We start from the raw sequence: 17,497 nt of genomic DNA on the forward strand, positions 1-17,497 counted from the left end.
TAAAGTGTATATGTGCTTGGACCCAGAAATCCCTTGAGAATATAATTTATAGGAGAAAAGTGAACATAATATAAAAATACTAATATATGTACAATAATGGCTGTGGGAGCAGTGCTGTGGCTGGCAGAAACTGAAAAGCATCAATAAAGAACAGTGGCATAAATTGTTACATTTACACTGTGAAAGGTACAGCCTTTAAAAAGAAAGAATTTGGGCTATATTTTAGAGTTGGAGGAATTTATGTGACATGGTGATACATGAAACAAAAAGATGCTGTGGAGCGTATGGTATAAAACTTTTTTAAAAAAAATCTCTCTATATATACACACACATCTATATGTAGATATATGTACGGTGTATGTAGTTATTATTTTGACATGCGGAAAGATTTAAATGCAGTCGAACCTCCATAGCTGACCACCTCCATACATTGACCGCCTCCTTAAATTGACCTAATTTTCACAGCCAGGACAGACACCACATGGACGTATTCCTTATGTCCTATGCCTAGTTCCTTATGTCCACCACCTCTATATACCGACCAGTTTGTTATAGTCCCTTAATTGGTCAACTTACAGAGTTTCTATTTTATGCTAGGCTTTTGGTTGACATGAGTTATTTATAAGAGGCTGATTTGCATGGAAAAGAGGAGAGAGGTAAAGGAAAACCAAGAAAATCAAAATAGAAGACTGCTAAAAGAAAGTCAAGTGTGTAATAATTATCACAGTTAAGCATCTATGTAAGAATGTGTGTATGTATGTGTTACACATAAATTGATATACACAAACACACACATAGTAGCCCCCCCCCCCCATCCACAGCAGATATACTCCAAGACTCCCAGAGGATACCTGAGACTGATACAGGACAGGGGGCACAGTGGCACCCCAGCCAGCTCAGCCGAGCTGAGCTGGAGAACCTGCCACCTCCGCCTTGGCTGTTTTGGTGCGGCGGCAGCCGCCAGAGGAACCAGTGGGCTGGAGGGTAGGCAAGAGGGGGGTTCCCACCCCAATAGAAGGCTCCAATAGCCAAAGGGACCGAACAACTGGTGGGGAGACACTGGCGCCTCGGTGTCTCCTTCTCTTTACACTTATGACTGAATAGGAACCCCCATTTCCTATGCCTAGGTCAATTTCGTGTAAGGTTCCTAGGCCTCAATTCCGTGAATGGAACTCATTAATACACTCATTCACCTTGCCCCAGCGGAAGACTGTGTCCATTCATTAATACACTCATTCACTTTGCCCCAGCGGAAGACTGTCGATTTCTTTATACATTCATTCACCTTGCCCCAGCGGAAAGAGACGGTGTCCATTCCTTTCCTGGCCAAGGAACCCATGCACCTATATATACCACTAGACAGAGAAGAGAGACAGAGAGAGCTTTTCTCCCTGACTTGGGTTTTCTGTCTGGGAGCTTTAGTGTTTTCATATTCTTTTCTATAAATTCTGTCTTACCACCCATCTGTGGTCTGCAGATTTATTCTTCAAATCACAGAGACCAAGAACCTGAAATTCTGGTATCAGAACACAGACAATACCAAACCCTGTAGTGTATATATACTGTTTTTTCCTATACATGCATACCTATGATAAAGGTGATTTATGATTTATTAAAATTAGGCACAGTAAGAGATTAACAATAGCTAGTAATATAATGGAACAATTACAACAATTCATAATAATTTATAACACTGTAATAGAAATTATGTGAATGTGAACACTCTATCTCTCCCAAAATACATCATTAAATACCATTCTGTAGACCCTCCATAGTGGATCACGTGCCTACATTGACTGCCTCCTTGTGTTGAACTGATTTTTCATAGACTGGATATGCACCACATGTACATATCAGTACGTAGGCCTAGTTCCTTATGTTGACCATCTCCATATGCTGACCAGTTTTTTATAGTCCCTTGGGTGGTCAACTTAGAGAGGCTCTACTATATTTTAGAACTACAGTTGCTGAACCAAGGAAAGTGAAACCATGGATAAATGGGGACTACTACATATGTGAATCTAATAGAACTGTGAAGTAATTCAGGCAAGAACATCCCAGAGCTCTCTTATGAAACTAAAGGCATCTCTCCTCTCTTAATCGTCATCAGTTCAGCCTCAGAGATCTTGAATTTTAAATGTTCTGCACAATATATCTCAATAGGAACAAATTAGTATTTGTTCTAGAAAAGTAAGCCGACACCACATGAATGAAGGATTTGAAGGACTCACACCTGACTCCTAGTCTATCCCCAGTCACTGTGGTTTTGACTTCTCATTATCCAGTCTTTCTCTGCTCCATGCCGTCAACCCCTAGGGAAGTGTCAATTCTTACTTAACTTCCAAATTCCGCCCCCATTGCTGAGGTTCCTACTTCTCAGTGCTGAACCCGCAACATAGGAGAAGGGGAATAGACAAAGAAATAATGCAAGATGTTTCAAGTTGGCATCTGTATGAGGCTTTCCCACAGAAACAACTTTTAAATTGTGATTATAAGTTTTTTAATACTATTTGTGTTAGAGTTCAGGTAATATTGAGCACTAAAGTAAGTTTTGAGAACTATTCCAGAAGAACACCACCAGCTATAATCTTGTTTGTAGTGGAAAATACAGTATATTTCATGAAAAAAACTTTATTAACTTTATAAAACAGTTGTACAGTTCACACACAAACATTAAATGTTCTGATTTTGACTTGGTGGACTTGGCTCTTATGATTGAGTGGAGTTATTTTCCTTTGATTCTCACTCCTGCCACTGAGATCACCCTGAAGCTCTCTACTAAGTCAAAGCGACCAACCTTCCAAGGTAAAAGAAAGAACTTCCGTCAAGGCTTTGTGCATAGTTGGTTAATATAATTGTTACACTTGTTTTTGCTAAAAGATTTGCTCTGAGTTTTTGCCAAATGTTTCTAAGCTGAAATAAGAACCACAGATTATAAGAAAGTGGAAAAGAAAGTTAACATATTTTTAGCATTCACTGAGTACTGTTTAATCATTACAATAGCTATGAAGTGGTTTAGTATTAAGTAACAGACTCTGATGAGGTTAAGGAATTTTCTCCTCTAGCACCAAGTGGGCACTGAAGCTAATAGTTTTTTCTAGACTGGATAATAATTTACTCATTTACTCTTTTACTTAAATATAACACATATCATAAGCAGTTCATAAATCACAAGGGTTTGCTGCATTTTCACAAAGTGGACATATCCTATAAAACAAGCCTATCTGGGCTGTGCCTGTGGCTCAGTGGGCAGGGCACTGGCCCCATATACTGAGGGTGGTGGGTTCAAACCAGGCCCTGGCCAAACTGCAACAAAAAAATAGCCAGGCGTTGTGGTGGGCACCTGTAGTCCCAGCTGCTCGGGAGGCTGAGGCAGGAGAATTGCCTAAGCCCAGGAGTTGGAGGTTGCTGTGAGAAGTGTGATGCCCTGGCACTCTACTGAGGGTGATAAGGGAGAATCTGTCTCTACAAAAAAACAAAACAAAACAAAACACAAGCCTATTAAGAAAGCAATTGAAAAATGGAATCTCAGAAGCCACCCCAAGTACATCCTTTTGACTCACTGTGTCCTCCTCAAGGGTAGCCACTCTCCTGATTTACTGTTCTACCATCAGAGTAGTTTAGATTTTATTAATTTGACTGTTTTTGAACTTTCTACATATAGAATCAGAGAGCAGGCAGTCTTTTCTGTCTGGCTTATTTTGTGGCACTGTATTCAGGCAATTCACTGGTTACAGTATACTATCCCAATGTAAGAACATACCCAATTAACTTACCCATTCTACTATTAATGGACACTAGAATGGTTTCTAGTTTTTACCTACTTTGAATAGTATTGCTATGAACATTCTTGTACATACATGTCAGTACACAAATGTACACATTTATGTTGGATATACACTTAGGAGTGCAATTGCTAGGTTATGAGATTTGTATTAGAAACCTTAAATCCTTGATGTTATTTTTATCTTCCAGTTTTTTTGTTTTTTTTTTTGGCCGGGGCCAGGTTTGAACCCTCCACCTCTGGCATATGGGGCCGGGGCCCTACTCCTTGAGCCACAGGCGCTACCTGATCTTCCAGTTTCTTAAAATGGTTATACCAATGTATGGGGATTCTCATGATACACAGTCATGCTAACAAAGGCAGTTTTTGAAACCAAGTTTCTGATTCCCATATCAAAGCTCTTTCCTTTTACCCAAATTTTATTTAAAGGTAAGAACTTGGTAACTATTCCCTTTTATAAATTCCATAATTCTTTCTAAGATTTTTATTCTTTGTTCATTAAGTGATTTTCCTTTTTTATACTGGAAAACATATTTGTGCTGAATAGAATTTATCAGTGTCAGGAGTGTATCAGGGGCCTCATGTAAATATTTATCTTCATTGAATCCAGCCTCTTCTATTTTTTCTGCATGGGTAAAAAGAACAGCAGTGTAGCTCTTCCAGTCATGTCCCAAAATTTCCTGAAAGAGAGAAGAAGTTAAATGGCTATTTGCCTTGAGCTATCTCCCACAAAAATGAGCAAAGGAGTTACTGTGGTTCAATTTAGGTAGCCAGCACATCTAGTTGTCACCTGTGTTTCTGAAAGCCGGTGTACAGAATACGAAGTGACAATGGGACTGAGTATTGTAAGCAGACAGAGGGAGGGAGTGGGACTTCTGAAAAAGGTCTTAGTGCTCTATTTTACTATTATAATTGATGATGTATACGTGACCTCAAAACTACATTTTATCAATATTTGATATGCCATAATTATACTTACAACATTCACTAATGATTTCTATAATACCTGTCTTTCTAATGGAAACAACCTAACTCTGTTAGAACCACTGAATTTCTTTAAGTCAAAGGACCTTGACCAAGGGAATTGTAGAGCATTTTTTTTTTTTGTAGGAATGCTGTGTTATTATCATCACTAAAAGCATCTACTAAGGATTTAAAATTACATAATCTGGTTACAGTCTATTGATTAATCATGTGACATGTAATGGAAAAAGCTAAGATCAAAATACACTTGGCGATTTGGAACAACTACAGAATATTTCTGTGGTTCTCATCTTCTTCACTTTATATACTAGAATCAAACACAATTTATCAGATGACTTTCTCTAATGTGGTTGAAAACATTCCTTTGTTTAGTAATATATGGAAGTCAGTTATGTAATAAATTCTTGTTTAATTAGTGAAAATAAGCTGATATAAAGCAGAAGCAGCAGCATGTGGCGAACTGTTCATGCAATATGAAAGGCATTTAGAAATAACCATTTAAGTTTTTTAATATTTTCAAAGTTATATGAAATCATGACAATGTGACAGCAAAATTACACTTCCCCCATTCCAAACAGTCCCATTACCAAAATATTTGCAAAGCTACAACCAGTTTATGATAGCAAGAAAAATATGAAATGCCTAGAAATATATATAACTAGAAATATCTAGAACTTCTAATAATCAGAAGTAAGAAAGAAGAAAGAACAACTATCATTTAGTGCCAGATATTACGTTAATCACTTTACATGCTTTATCTGTTTTGAAGCTTAATATGATTTTCGTGGGTGGTAATATCTCCATTATGATATAGGGAAATTGACATAGGCAAAATCACATGTGTTAGTATGAACTCTGATTTAAAATAAGTTTTTGAAAAATTTGAAAAACAGCCTGTGAAACTATTTTCAATGTATTGAACAAATTTAGGGTTAGTATTTATAATATCGAGAAACTGAAAAGAAAGAAGTAAAAAGAAGGAAATGAAGAAAGAAAGAGAAGAAAGAAAGCAATAAAGGAAGGGAGGGAGAGAGGGAAGGACAGAGGGAAGAAGGAAGGAATCAGGACACGTGGATCTAATATAAAATTCATAAGAACTGTGAGACAAAATAATTAAAATTAGAAACATCTCATGATCATGGTTACCGATTACTGTTCCTGATACAGTTGGGCTTGTATCAGAGTCATTTATTTATACATCCTTCTTTACAACTTGACAGCTGGCTCTTTGAAGGCAAGTTCCATGTCTTTTCTTATCCACCAAAGCTTCTAGCATGTTGTAAATTCTCAATAAATATCTTTTGAATTACTTTAAAATTTATCATTATCTCAAGTAGAAGGTCTAAAATTTTCTTATTTGTTTCAGGTTTTAGTTTTGAAGTTTAATTAATCTTTGGGATACAATATTGTAATTTCCTGTAAAGCTTCTCTTTTGCTCTGTACTTTATTATCATGGATTTGCCTACAGTCTGCACTTTACGTTTTGTATTTCAGAGGGAGTCTCTCAAGGAATAGATTCACATTTTTTTCATATCTATTCAAAATTTGTCTATCTAAACCATACAATAATTGCAAACTTCTGTTTTTCCTATAAGTACCTTGTCTCATGAGAATTTTCATTGACGTTTCAATAACAGAATATTAGGGAATTAATTATTTGAACAGAAAGACTCTAAACCTTACAAGAGAATTTTTCGAAGAAGCACTTTTATTAGAATATTCTTATGTGCCTTTAAAACAGAAATTTATTTGCAAAACTTTAATTAACCCAACTTTGAAGTATATTAGTCTTGTGTAAATGTAAGTATTCATGCAATACCAACATTCTATTTTAGTTAATTTTGACAGCAAAATTCATAGACCTCTTAAGAGTGTACCAAATATTCAGGCATTGCAACAGGTCTCTGTTAAGGGAGGAGTAACAGAGTTGCAAACTAAATGAACAGTGGTGTTATGAGCTAAAATTGTGTTCTCTCCCAAATTCATATGCTAAAACCTAACTCCTGGTTCCTCAGAACGTGATCTTATTTGGAAATAGAACTGTTGCAGATGTAATTAGTTAAAATAAGATCATTAGAGTGAGTCCCTCATCCATATGATTGGTGTCCTCATAAAATAGGAAAATCTGGACAAAGACCCATATGCTGGGGAGAACATCATGTGATCATGAAGATGGGCTCTTGTAAGCCAGGGAGAGAGGCCTGGCACAGACCCTTCCCTCCTAGCCCTCAGAAGGAACTGCAGACATCCAGCTTCCAGAATGAGACAATAAATATCTGTCATTTAAAACACTCAGTTTGTGCGACATTGTTTCAGTGGCTGGAGCAAACTAATAGAAGTAGTTAAAAAAAATAATAAAGTTTTATATATATTAGACCTGGGCTCTAATCTGAGAGTAAGAAGATTTCTGGGTCATTTGCATCAGAATCACCTGGAAAACTTGCTAAAAATACATCAGAACTTTTTTTTTTGAGACAGAGTCTCATTATGTGTCACAGATCACAGCAACCTCAAACTCTTGGGCTTAAGTGATTCTTTTGCCTCAGCCTCCTGAGTAGCAGGGACTACAGGCGCCCACCATAATGCTGAGCTATTTTTAGAGGTGGGATCTCGCTCCCGCTCAGGCTGGTCTTGAACATGTGAGCTCAGGCAATCCACCCACCTGGGCTTCCCAGAGTGCTAGGATTACAGGTGGGAGCCACTGCTCCCTACCTGAGCCTGGGAATTTGAACCTTAAAAAGTACTCCAGGCCAGGGGTAGTAGCTTCTGCTTCTAATCCCAACACTTTGGCTGAGGTAGGAGCATTACCTGTGGTTAGGAGTTTGAGACCAGACTGGGCAACAAGTTAAGACTCTGTCTTTAAAAAAAAAAAAAATTATATATATATACACATATATAAAAACACTCCAGATTATTTATTCCTTCTGTCACAGGACAAAGAGAGTCTGGCCGCCTGTCACTGTCAGCCAATATGTAGAGAGATGGGGATATGTTTGTCAGAAGGCCAGGATTTTGGAGACCAGTGAGAGCAGCCTTTCCAAGATTGTTTTGCTCTTCCATTTCCAAAATCACAGTTTTACACTAAAAGTTTAAAGTAAAAATTATGTTAATCTTTATTTTAAACAATAATGATTGGCATAACCCATGACCCATAGTAAACAATATCAGCATTACTTATGACCCAAAACAACATTCCAATTTGGGAAGGTGAATGGTGGGATCACATCTATGGTGCATAACACAAGGGTACATGTTGGATCTATTAGTATAGAGTATAAATGACTTAACACAATAATTAAGTAAATGAGATGAAGTATATATTGACAATGTGTTATGTAAACGCTCCTAATTCTATATGAAATCAGCACATTGTACCCCATAAATGCATTATTGTATACATACATGATCTATGTGTTTATGATTAATAATAAAAAAAAGGTTAATCTCTTAACTTCATTGCCCTAAACTACAAGATAGACATTTTTAGGTTAAGGTTGAATTTACAAAACAGCAAGAATGGGAGACATGTGGTGAAGGTTAGGTAAGACTCAAACCGACCAGACCAGCTGTGTAGTCTCAGCCCAAGCCTGAATGACTCCATCTTATTCTTGTTGCATGTGTTCTCACTTCTGCAAATATTTATTGAGGATCTACTTTGTGCTAGGTATGTTCTACATGGTAGGAATAAAGTGTAGAACAAGACAGGTAATATTTTCTGTTTATATCTAGCGGACATTCTTTTTTTTTTTTTTTTTGGCTGGGGCCAGGTTTGAACCCATCACCTCCAGTATATGGGGCTGGCGTCCTACTCCTCGAGCCACAGGCGCCGCCCTCTAGTGGACATTCTTGCGTACTAACTAAGCTTAAAGCTGAAGGTGGGGATGGACAGGAAAAAAATACTTCAATTTGTTGTTATTTTAAGTGCTGTGATAGAAATCATGTTGGTGCTATAGAGGTGGACATTTAGCCCATTTAGGGGTGGAGGTGGAAAGTGGGAGCAAAGGCAAGGGATCAGGAAAACGTTCCTGTATGTGATGATGCCTTGAGCTGACTCTTGAAAACACATAGTAATTAACATGGGGATTGACATAGTCAAGCATAACTAGGGATTGCATCGTATTGGGATCTTATTTCTATACAAGTAAAGCCATTGATCCTTGATCACTCTCATCTTTGGAAGTTTATGAACTTGAGAGCCAGACCTGATACTCACCCAGCACACCACTGATGTGGTCAAACTGATCATCAAATATTGAACTGTTTATACACAAGTCGATCTTGCGTAAATAGCTCTTGACCTTAGTAGTAAAGCTAGTAAATAGCTCTTGACTTTAACCCTTTGAATCCCATCTCCAATCTACTCCCCAGATATTTACTGATTGAAGTTTGGAACATAGTTGTTATTAAATTTTTTTTTTTTTTGAGACAAAGTCTCACTTTGTCACCCTTGGTAGAGTGCCATAGCATGATCATAGCTCACAGCAATCTCAAACTCTTGGGCTCAAGCAATCCTCTTGCCTCAGCCTCCTGAGTAGCTGGGACTACTTGCACCCACCACAGCACTCGGCCAATTTTAGAGACGGGGTCTTGCTCTTGCTCAGGCTGGTCTCCAACTCCTGAACTCAGACGATCTACCCGCCTGGACCTCTCAGAGCTCTCAGAGTGCTAGGATTACAGGCGTGAGCTACCGTGCCCAGCCTGTTACTCAATATTTTCATAATATAGTATCACTACATAAATAAAATATTTGTCACAAACAGTCCTCTCTTGTGTCATACATCATAATATATTCTTCTCTTGCTAGGTTAGAACTTAAGGAAGCAAATTTTTTAACGTTCACAATATTTCTTTTATTCTTGGTTTTCTGTATTGTAACATTGACGCATTCCCTTTTTGTTTCCACGACACATTTCCTATACTTTTAAATCATACTCTCATTCGAAGAAAATGAATTAAGGCACTTAAGGAGAAAAGATCTCTAAGTTCCACCCCTACTTACAAGTCCATATGTTCCGCCACTGGGAAGTTTTTACATGTTTATAATTATTTATAAATGGATGTTCACATCCTAAACTGTGAGAGAAATTGCACTTTTGAATTACTGCCAAGAACAGATTTAGCTTATAATCTTTAGATTGACTTTTGGCCAGAAAATACTTGAATATTTGAATGTAATGTCGCTTGGTGAATAGTCATCATGTTAGTGGCCAAGCATGTCCTTTATGGATGCAGAGAGAGAATAATCAGAGTTGATTGATACTTCCCACAAAAATCCAAGAGCAAGATAAGTTAATGTAAGTTATCTGGTGTTAATATTTTAAGTACAGTACTAAGCTAGATGGAAATTTTACAATCAATCACGAGTTGTTTAGTTTCAGAGTGCTAATGGGTATGAGTCCATCGAGTCCTTTTGGGACGACTAGTTAGGGTATAAACTTTGTTTTCCAGGAATGATATTCATTTTCCCAGGACCTCACCAGCCCTGCCCCATTTGTTTGTGGTTGATGAAATCATAGCATCTGGACCTTTTAGGGGGAAACTTAAAAAAAAAGCCAAGTATTACATCAACAGAGAAAAAAATTATCATGGAAAAGGAGGACAATAAGGACCATTTTTTATAGTTTATGCTATTCCCTTTCTCTCATCCCACTTTACAGGCCCACGTTTTCCTTTTCAGAGAGCCAACGCTGCATGATAAGCCCTCATTAGATCAAAGTCAAGCATGCTCAGCCTTAGGGATCATCTGTCCAAACTGCCTCATTTCACAGATGAGGCTATTGAGGCTTTGTGAAGTTAAATGGCTTGGCTAAAACCATAGAGCTGATTATTGGCAAGCTTGGGCCTGTCACAAGGTTCCCTGTCTGTCAGGCCCATATTCTTCCCACGAAATCCAGGCTTTTCAGTTTAATCTTACAAAACCAGTGAATTCCACCCCCCCCCCATTTCCCCCAACTACTTATTATATGTAGTTAGAAATCAGGGCCATGTAAAGGTTTATATCACTTGCTTTCTTATGAAGCCTGTCTAGATAAACCCAAAGAAGGTTCCTTCTACAGATTTTATGTTCTAATTTCAGGACAAGACAAAGACTAACAATAAAATAACAATTTTACTGTACAATAACATTTACTGTACCCTTGCCACGTGCCAATGTCTGAGATAAACTATTTTCTAATAACAGCATTAATCCCAAAGTGAAGTAGATAGTGAGTTACTGTCTTTCTCAGTTTCCCATTGAAATCTGGGGAAGTTATTTGCTCAAGATCACAGAGCAAATCAGTAGCTAAGTAGGAGCTTGAATACTCCAGAAACCATGCTCTTAACCTCCATGCTATACCATCCACATCTCGTAGTTCCTTGAAATGAGCACTCGTCACAATCTGAACAGTGATTTTAACAAGGGAAAATGACAACAACAATCATAGTAACACTTCACCATTTTCTGTGAGCCTACCATAAGTAGGCACAACGCCAACCGTGTGGCATTTATCAGAGCTACTGCTCAGAACTCTTTAACATAGGGGGAAAGTATCTCATTTTCCAAGTGAATTAAAACCAAGAAAGTCTTAGTAACGCTTCCAGTCGCATACTTAAAGCAGTGAGGCTTGTTTTTAAATTAAATTCTATCTAAACATTGAGCCCATGTGGTTTTTTTTGTTTTGTTTTGTTTTTTGAGATAGAGTCTCACTCTGTCTCCCGAGGTAGAGTGCCGTGGCCTAATAGCTCACAGAAAGCTCAAATTCTTGGACTCAAACAATCCTTTTGCCTCAGCCTCCCTATGGCGGGCTATTTTTTTTTTTTTTTTTCCTTTTTTTAGTGGAGATGGGGTCTCCGTCTTGCTCAGGCTGGTTTTGAACTCCTGAGCTCAAGTGATCCACCTGCCTCAGTCTCCCAAAGGGCTAGAATTACAGAGGCATGAGCCACCAGGCCCAGCTGAGTCCATGATTTTTATTTCATATTTTCAGGCACGGCACTGGCCTTTCTGAGGCTTTTCGATACACACTCTGCAGCATGAGTTGTTGATTATAAAACTGCCCGTTTATACACAGTAATAACATGCAACACCATAAAACGGGAAAGACCTGGACTTCAGTCAATTCCTTTCTAACGCAGCTGGGCTGCACGCTAGCCCTTCCCTTTAAGGTCTTTATTTTATCTTCTCTGATCCATTTTCTGTGGATTTTTTTTTTTTTTTAACATTTGAATGACATTCCAGATAACATTCAAACGGATCTTTCCTTTTATTTCCCAATTTGGAGGAGATGACTCCTGAATATCCCATTCTTTTGCTATAAGTTAATAAAAACTTAACACAAAGAAAAAGGGATCATTTTGGGGAAGTGGTGACAATTGTCACAGTTGACAGCGTATAACCTCTCTGCAAAGTATCAGAGTACAAATTGGAAGAGGTAGTGCACGAGAAAACAGGGAGGCCCAGGAAGAAAGAGGCCGTTTCTCTGGCACTGGACTTACAGATTCTGTCCATGGCAGGCATTGGTGCCCCGCTAAGAAGGGAGAAAGTAAAAGAGAGATGGCAGACACTCCATTCTCCAATTTGCATCATCCAAGAAGAAAATGCAGGGTGTGTCTGAAACTGAAGACCTAACAGCATGTGTCCTTCCTAACAGCTGCGGTCCTGTTGAATATTCAGACATTCTGCAGACCCTTCCAGTCCCTGAGCAGATGGTTGCCACTAGTATCTGAGGCACCTTCAGGAAGAAGGTTGTAAACAGGTAGCCTGTGCTTGAGTGACCAGCAACCCCAGAGTAGGTCTGCAATGCCTCCCACGGGTCACAGGCCACCTGAGGATGACTAAGTCTTGGCTGCTGAGTTTTCTTGGGATACAGAAGTTATTTATTCTGCGGAAAAAATATTCTGGATCTGTGCTGTGCCCTAGCCCGTCTCCTGTCTGTCTTCAACTCCTGAATTAGACACTGATTTAGGGAAAACTAAAGAGGAGAAGCTATTTGCCAGATAAGCTATACGCCAGCTGTAAGAGGAGACGCTATAAGCCAGATGTTGTTTTTTTTTGAGACAGAGTCTCACTATGTCACCCTCTGTAGAGTACTGTGGAGTCATAGCTCACAGCAACCTCAAACTCTTGGGCTTAAGCAATTCTCTGGCCTCAGCCTCCCAAGTAGCTGAGACTACAGGTGCCTGCCACAATGCCCTGCTATTTTTGTTGTTGTTGTAGTGTTATTGTTGTGTAGCAGGCCTGGACTGGGTTCGAACCCGCCAGCCCTGGTGTATGTGGCTGGCACCCTAACCACTGAGCTACAGGCGCTGCCCAGATACTGTTTTAAAAGATCAGAGACATGTATAAATCAAATTCACTCATAAATAAAAAAGAGGGGTGGGAACTACAACATTGTCCTAATCCTAAAACTAGAAAAATCTATATCATTTATTTTTTTTATTATTTTTTTTTTTTGTAGAGACAGAGTCTCACTGTACCGCCCTCGGGTAGAGTGCCGTGGCGTCACACGGCTCACAGCAACCTCTAACTCTTGGGCTTATGCGATTCTCTTGCCTCAGCCTCCCAAGCAGCTGGGACTACAGCGCTCGCCACAACGCCCGGCTATTTTTTGTTGCAGTTTGGCCGGGGCTGGGTTTGAACATGCCACCCTCGGCATATGGGGCCGGCGCCCTACTCACTGAGCCACAGGCGCCGCCCTAAAATATCCCTTTGGGCTCAACATAAGTCCATCATAGAGAAAAATCCTGGGACATGAAGAGAGTCAGAGTAACTTTTGAGAAATAGTTGTTTAGTATTTACTGGAGTACATCCATCATAGCTTAAGATAAATGTTTATCTAATGACAGCTTTAAAGAAATTTTTAAAAACCATCTAAAAATCATACTGATGTAGTGGATACAAATTTCTCACTACTTGATTCTACCAGAAACCTTCTTTGAAGTGCAGGCTTTGATTGCTGGGGGACGTATATGGGTTTTCTTAGAGTCCTTATTGTTTATTAACTGCAATCATCTCTTCTTCTTTACCTCCATATTGCATGTCCTTATTTTTTAGGAATTGGATGATGAGGATTATTTTTTATGTTCTTGTCACCCTATTTTTTCCTGCTAGTGTCTTGTGATTACACATATGGCTTTTTTTTTTCATTCTTAGAAACATGTGTAATTATTGAAAAACCAAATGTGTGCCTGTCATTTAGAATTATCTTATGTCTTTGCCAGTTAAAGGAAAAAAATCCTTTATGAAAGCAGGTTTACATCAGCATGGTCTGAGATTGGACCAAAAGATCAGTAGCATTTATTACAAATTCTCCTTGAAGGGGAAATGTCTGCCCTCCATTCTCTGTGTGGTTTACCTGTGGACCTTCTGGTAGGTATGGCTTCTCTGAGCTCAGTAACTCAGCAAGGCTCCTAACTGATACTAGAGAAGTCCAGCCGTCAAATTTGGGTAGACTCAAGCCTAGAGAGTCAAGACATTGAATAGAATGGAGCAGCTCAATGAATGGTTTCCAGGAGCTATTACCCTGTTTTCCCGAAAATAAGACATCATCCGAAAATAAGACCTACTTACAGGAAAGATAAGATGTCCCCTGAAAATAAGACCTAGTGCATCTTTGGGAGCACACTTAAAATAAGACACTGTCTTATTTTCAGGGAAACAGGGTAGTAATAATCTATGTAGGGCTTCCTCCTACCCCTCCCCCAACACATATCGCTCCCCCCATTTCCTGTCTGTAGCCACATCCAGCACCTCTCCCTTTACCCAGCTCTCCTCCTAGACTGACTGAATATGACTTACAATGAATGAACAAATAAACAAACAAATAGAGATAGACCACTATGGAAAGGTGGCATATGTTACTATATTTACGCTTAACCTGAGCTTCCTGGGATCTTGTCATGGCTGGAATGGTGGAGTCACTTCAGCTGCAGGCGATGACCCAAGCAAAGCATCTCAAATTTCTGCTTTCTTTCCTGTCAAGAATGCATAGCTCTCCCTTGGATGTTTACCATTATGTAAGCTGTACAGCCCCTCCCACACTTTACACTACTCTGGCACTTCTTGCGCTGTCTTATTCTTGTTTATTTGCCTCGTCTAGACGGCAAGCTTTCTGAAGGCAGGGTTTATGTCTCTTTCTCAGTCATGAAGTACGGCACAGATGCTCAAGAGCGTTCAATGACCAAATCAGTGAACCAACACCCATTTGTTGGTGAACTGCAGAGATTGTCCCGTTAATGTTGAATGGATCCCAGTCAGTATTTGAGTTCAGTGGTTCTGAAACACGACTGCCTTAACCTCAAAGTTTAGTATCTCAATTCCCATGACCCAGTTATAAAATGACTGTTTGAATTCCTGTAAAGAAAATTATAAAAATGACTCTTGGGGAAAATCAAGTAATTTCTACTAACCATTCCTTTGTGGCCAGTACTTCTTGGTTTAAACTCCCCTTTTACCTAGATTTGCATGGTTCTTTACTATTAGGATAATGTCCTCCAAATGGGAATAATGGCAGTAGCAAAATTTCATCTTTGTATTACCTGGATCATCTGGACTGGGCACGCTGCTTCCTGTCCACAGAAAGGCACGTCTGCTCTCTGGACTAGCAATGCAAGATGGAGGCCCTCTTGCCCAAAGTGACGGGCCAGAGCGTCCCTAACCTCCTGTTTCACATGATTCTCACTGAGCCTGCTGTGTGGATAACCTGGAGTGTCCAGCACCTGGACCTGCAGGGTTACCTCTTGACCCCCTCGGCGCATGAATCCACGGAGGTGACAGCTGCGTCCCAGGCTGCAGTCTTGGGTCACAGAGCATGGAGCAAAGCTGCTGCAGAAGTCAGAGCTTCCCAGCAGAATGTTCCCAGCAGAACTTTTCCCACTCTGAGTCATGCCAAAGAGAGCCAAGTTGATGATCAGCTTGTTGGCGTCTGTCATGGCTGTGGGTAAACAAAGGCACAGCCTCAGCTGTTAGGCTGCCATGTTCCCTCTGTTTGAGGCTGCTTCCCTGTCTTAGATGTGCTTTCCCTTCCTTCACAGTTGTCTAAAGCAAGGAGGGGCAAGTGCTCCACTAAAGAGGAGACACCTGAGTGAAAGAAGGAAGTGCTGAAATAATATCGATGGTTTCAGTGGGAAGGGAGAGAGAAGTCAAATACAGATAAGACAAGGAGGAGGAAGCCATCAGTGCAGGAGAATGAGAAAATCTTGAAACGTGAAGATAATTTAAGCCATGTTTAGGAGAAATACGTTGATGGCTCCACATGGCAGGTGAGTGGGTTTGGGAATGGGCCTTGAAGTTCCTGAGCTCAGGGCAAAGCTAACAGCATTATTTGAAAATTACTCACTACTGAGAAGTGAGAACAGGACAGTGGAACAAGCAGCCCTGCCTGCATTTTTAACAACGTCCCCCACCTTGCACCCTCCCTCCCCTGAATGCACAGTGGCATCTGTAAGAAATCATCCTTCCTGACTTCCTGGATCCTTCTTTCCTACAAAGTATGAATAATGTTAAAGAAGACCTCTGTGTCTGTTTATCAAATATGTTTTTACAATCAGGCAACATTCTGATGAAAATGAAAACTAATTAATAAATCACTTCCATGGTCCAGCACCATAAAGTTTTGCCTTTTTCATTAGAAGTAAAGCCCACTGAACGAACACTTTTCAGTTCAGTTAGGAGGGAGGAGAATCTGAGGAGCGTTGACTCCGTTTGCAATACTTGTAAAGTGTGGTTGCTCTTTTGTATGGAACATCAGCACTTTATGAGATTTTAAGGTCATCAAACATTTTCACTCGATTGATAAATTTGGCCAATTGCCACTCAATCTGCTGATTTAGAAATAGAGACATTTCAATATTACCTATTGATTATTTTTGCTCATTACTTGTATATGTAACTCTATTAAACAGTTTAAGTACCCCAGAACATTCCTGTCCTCTAATGTCCCTCAGTCTAATATCCCCGGACCCTCAGGTGAACACCTTAAAAGAGCCTCGCACCACCATAAAAAGGACACTCATTTGGGGGGTCCCTCAATCTCACACCACCTTACTCAGCTCATTCAGCTGTTGCAACTGCATGGAGATGTGGTCAACTTCTTATTATTACTCTTTAATCACAAGAGTAATTAAAAAAATTTAATTAAAAATTAAATTTAAAAAAAATTTGTTATGCAATCCTGATCAGTTTGTTGTATATCACTTACCTTTTCCAGTCTGGAAACTGGTCTCTCTACAAAGACTTCCCTTGAGTTTGTACAGTTGTTCTTTGGTATGAACTTCAGTCTTCTGACAGTGTTACTGTACCACCCTGAGACTGATACTGTATGTATTTTCTGTAGTTAATCTGTTACCAGACATCCTCTTTATAAATGATTAATCATCTTCTTCTAATCAGCCCTGACTTTTGTATGTCACCTGACGGGCTTGTAATTTTATAGGGACAGACTTGTACTTTCAATAGAGACTTCCTGAAACTTCTATTTTTAGAATTTAATTCTTTGATTTAATAGGGAGCAATTTATCCATAGCATAAAGAAATGCCAGATTGGTAAGCGCTAAACAGAAACTACATATTCTATAGCAATGGTTATATATTTTTAAATTTTAATTGGTGAAAAGCATACAACTACTACTGCATGTAAACTTTCAGTAAATAGATATGTAATGCATGTACGATAATTAGATATTGACTTCACAACAGCATTTAGACTTTTTTTAAGAAAATTCCAAATTTTGTAAAAAAACTATTCTATTTCT

The 17,497-nt window shown here is 39.2% G+C and overlaps 1 protein-coding gene across 1 annotated transcript; it reads right to left on the reverse strand.

Moving 5' to 3' along the window:
• Window positions 1–3,733: 3,733 nt before the first annotated feature.
• GIMD1 (GIMAP family P-loop NTPase domain containing 1) lies at window positions 3,734–16,989 on the reverse strand. The gene is made up of 3 exons (XM_053596968.1): window positions 16,945–16,989; window positions 15,284–15,678; window positions 3,734–4,464 (listed from the first exon to the last, which is right to left on the reverse strand). Exons 2-3 carry the CDS (start codon window positions 15,674–15,676, stop codon window positions 4,204–4,206), a joined length of 654 nt encoding a protein of 217 aa, XP_053452943.1. The 5' UTR covers window positions 15,677–15,678; window positions 16,945–16,989; the 3' UTR covers window positions 3,734–4,203.
• Between the last annotated feature and the right edge of the window lie 508 nt (window positions 16,990–17,497).

Source organism: Nycticebus coucang, chromosome 1, assembly GCF_027406575.1.
Source record: "Nycticebus coucang isolate mNycCou1 chromosome 1, mNycCou1.pri, whole genome shotgun sequence".
NCBI lineage: Eukaryota > Metazoa > Chordata > Mammalia > Primates > Lorisidae > Nycticebus > Nycticebus coucang.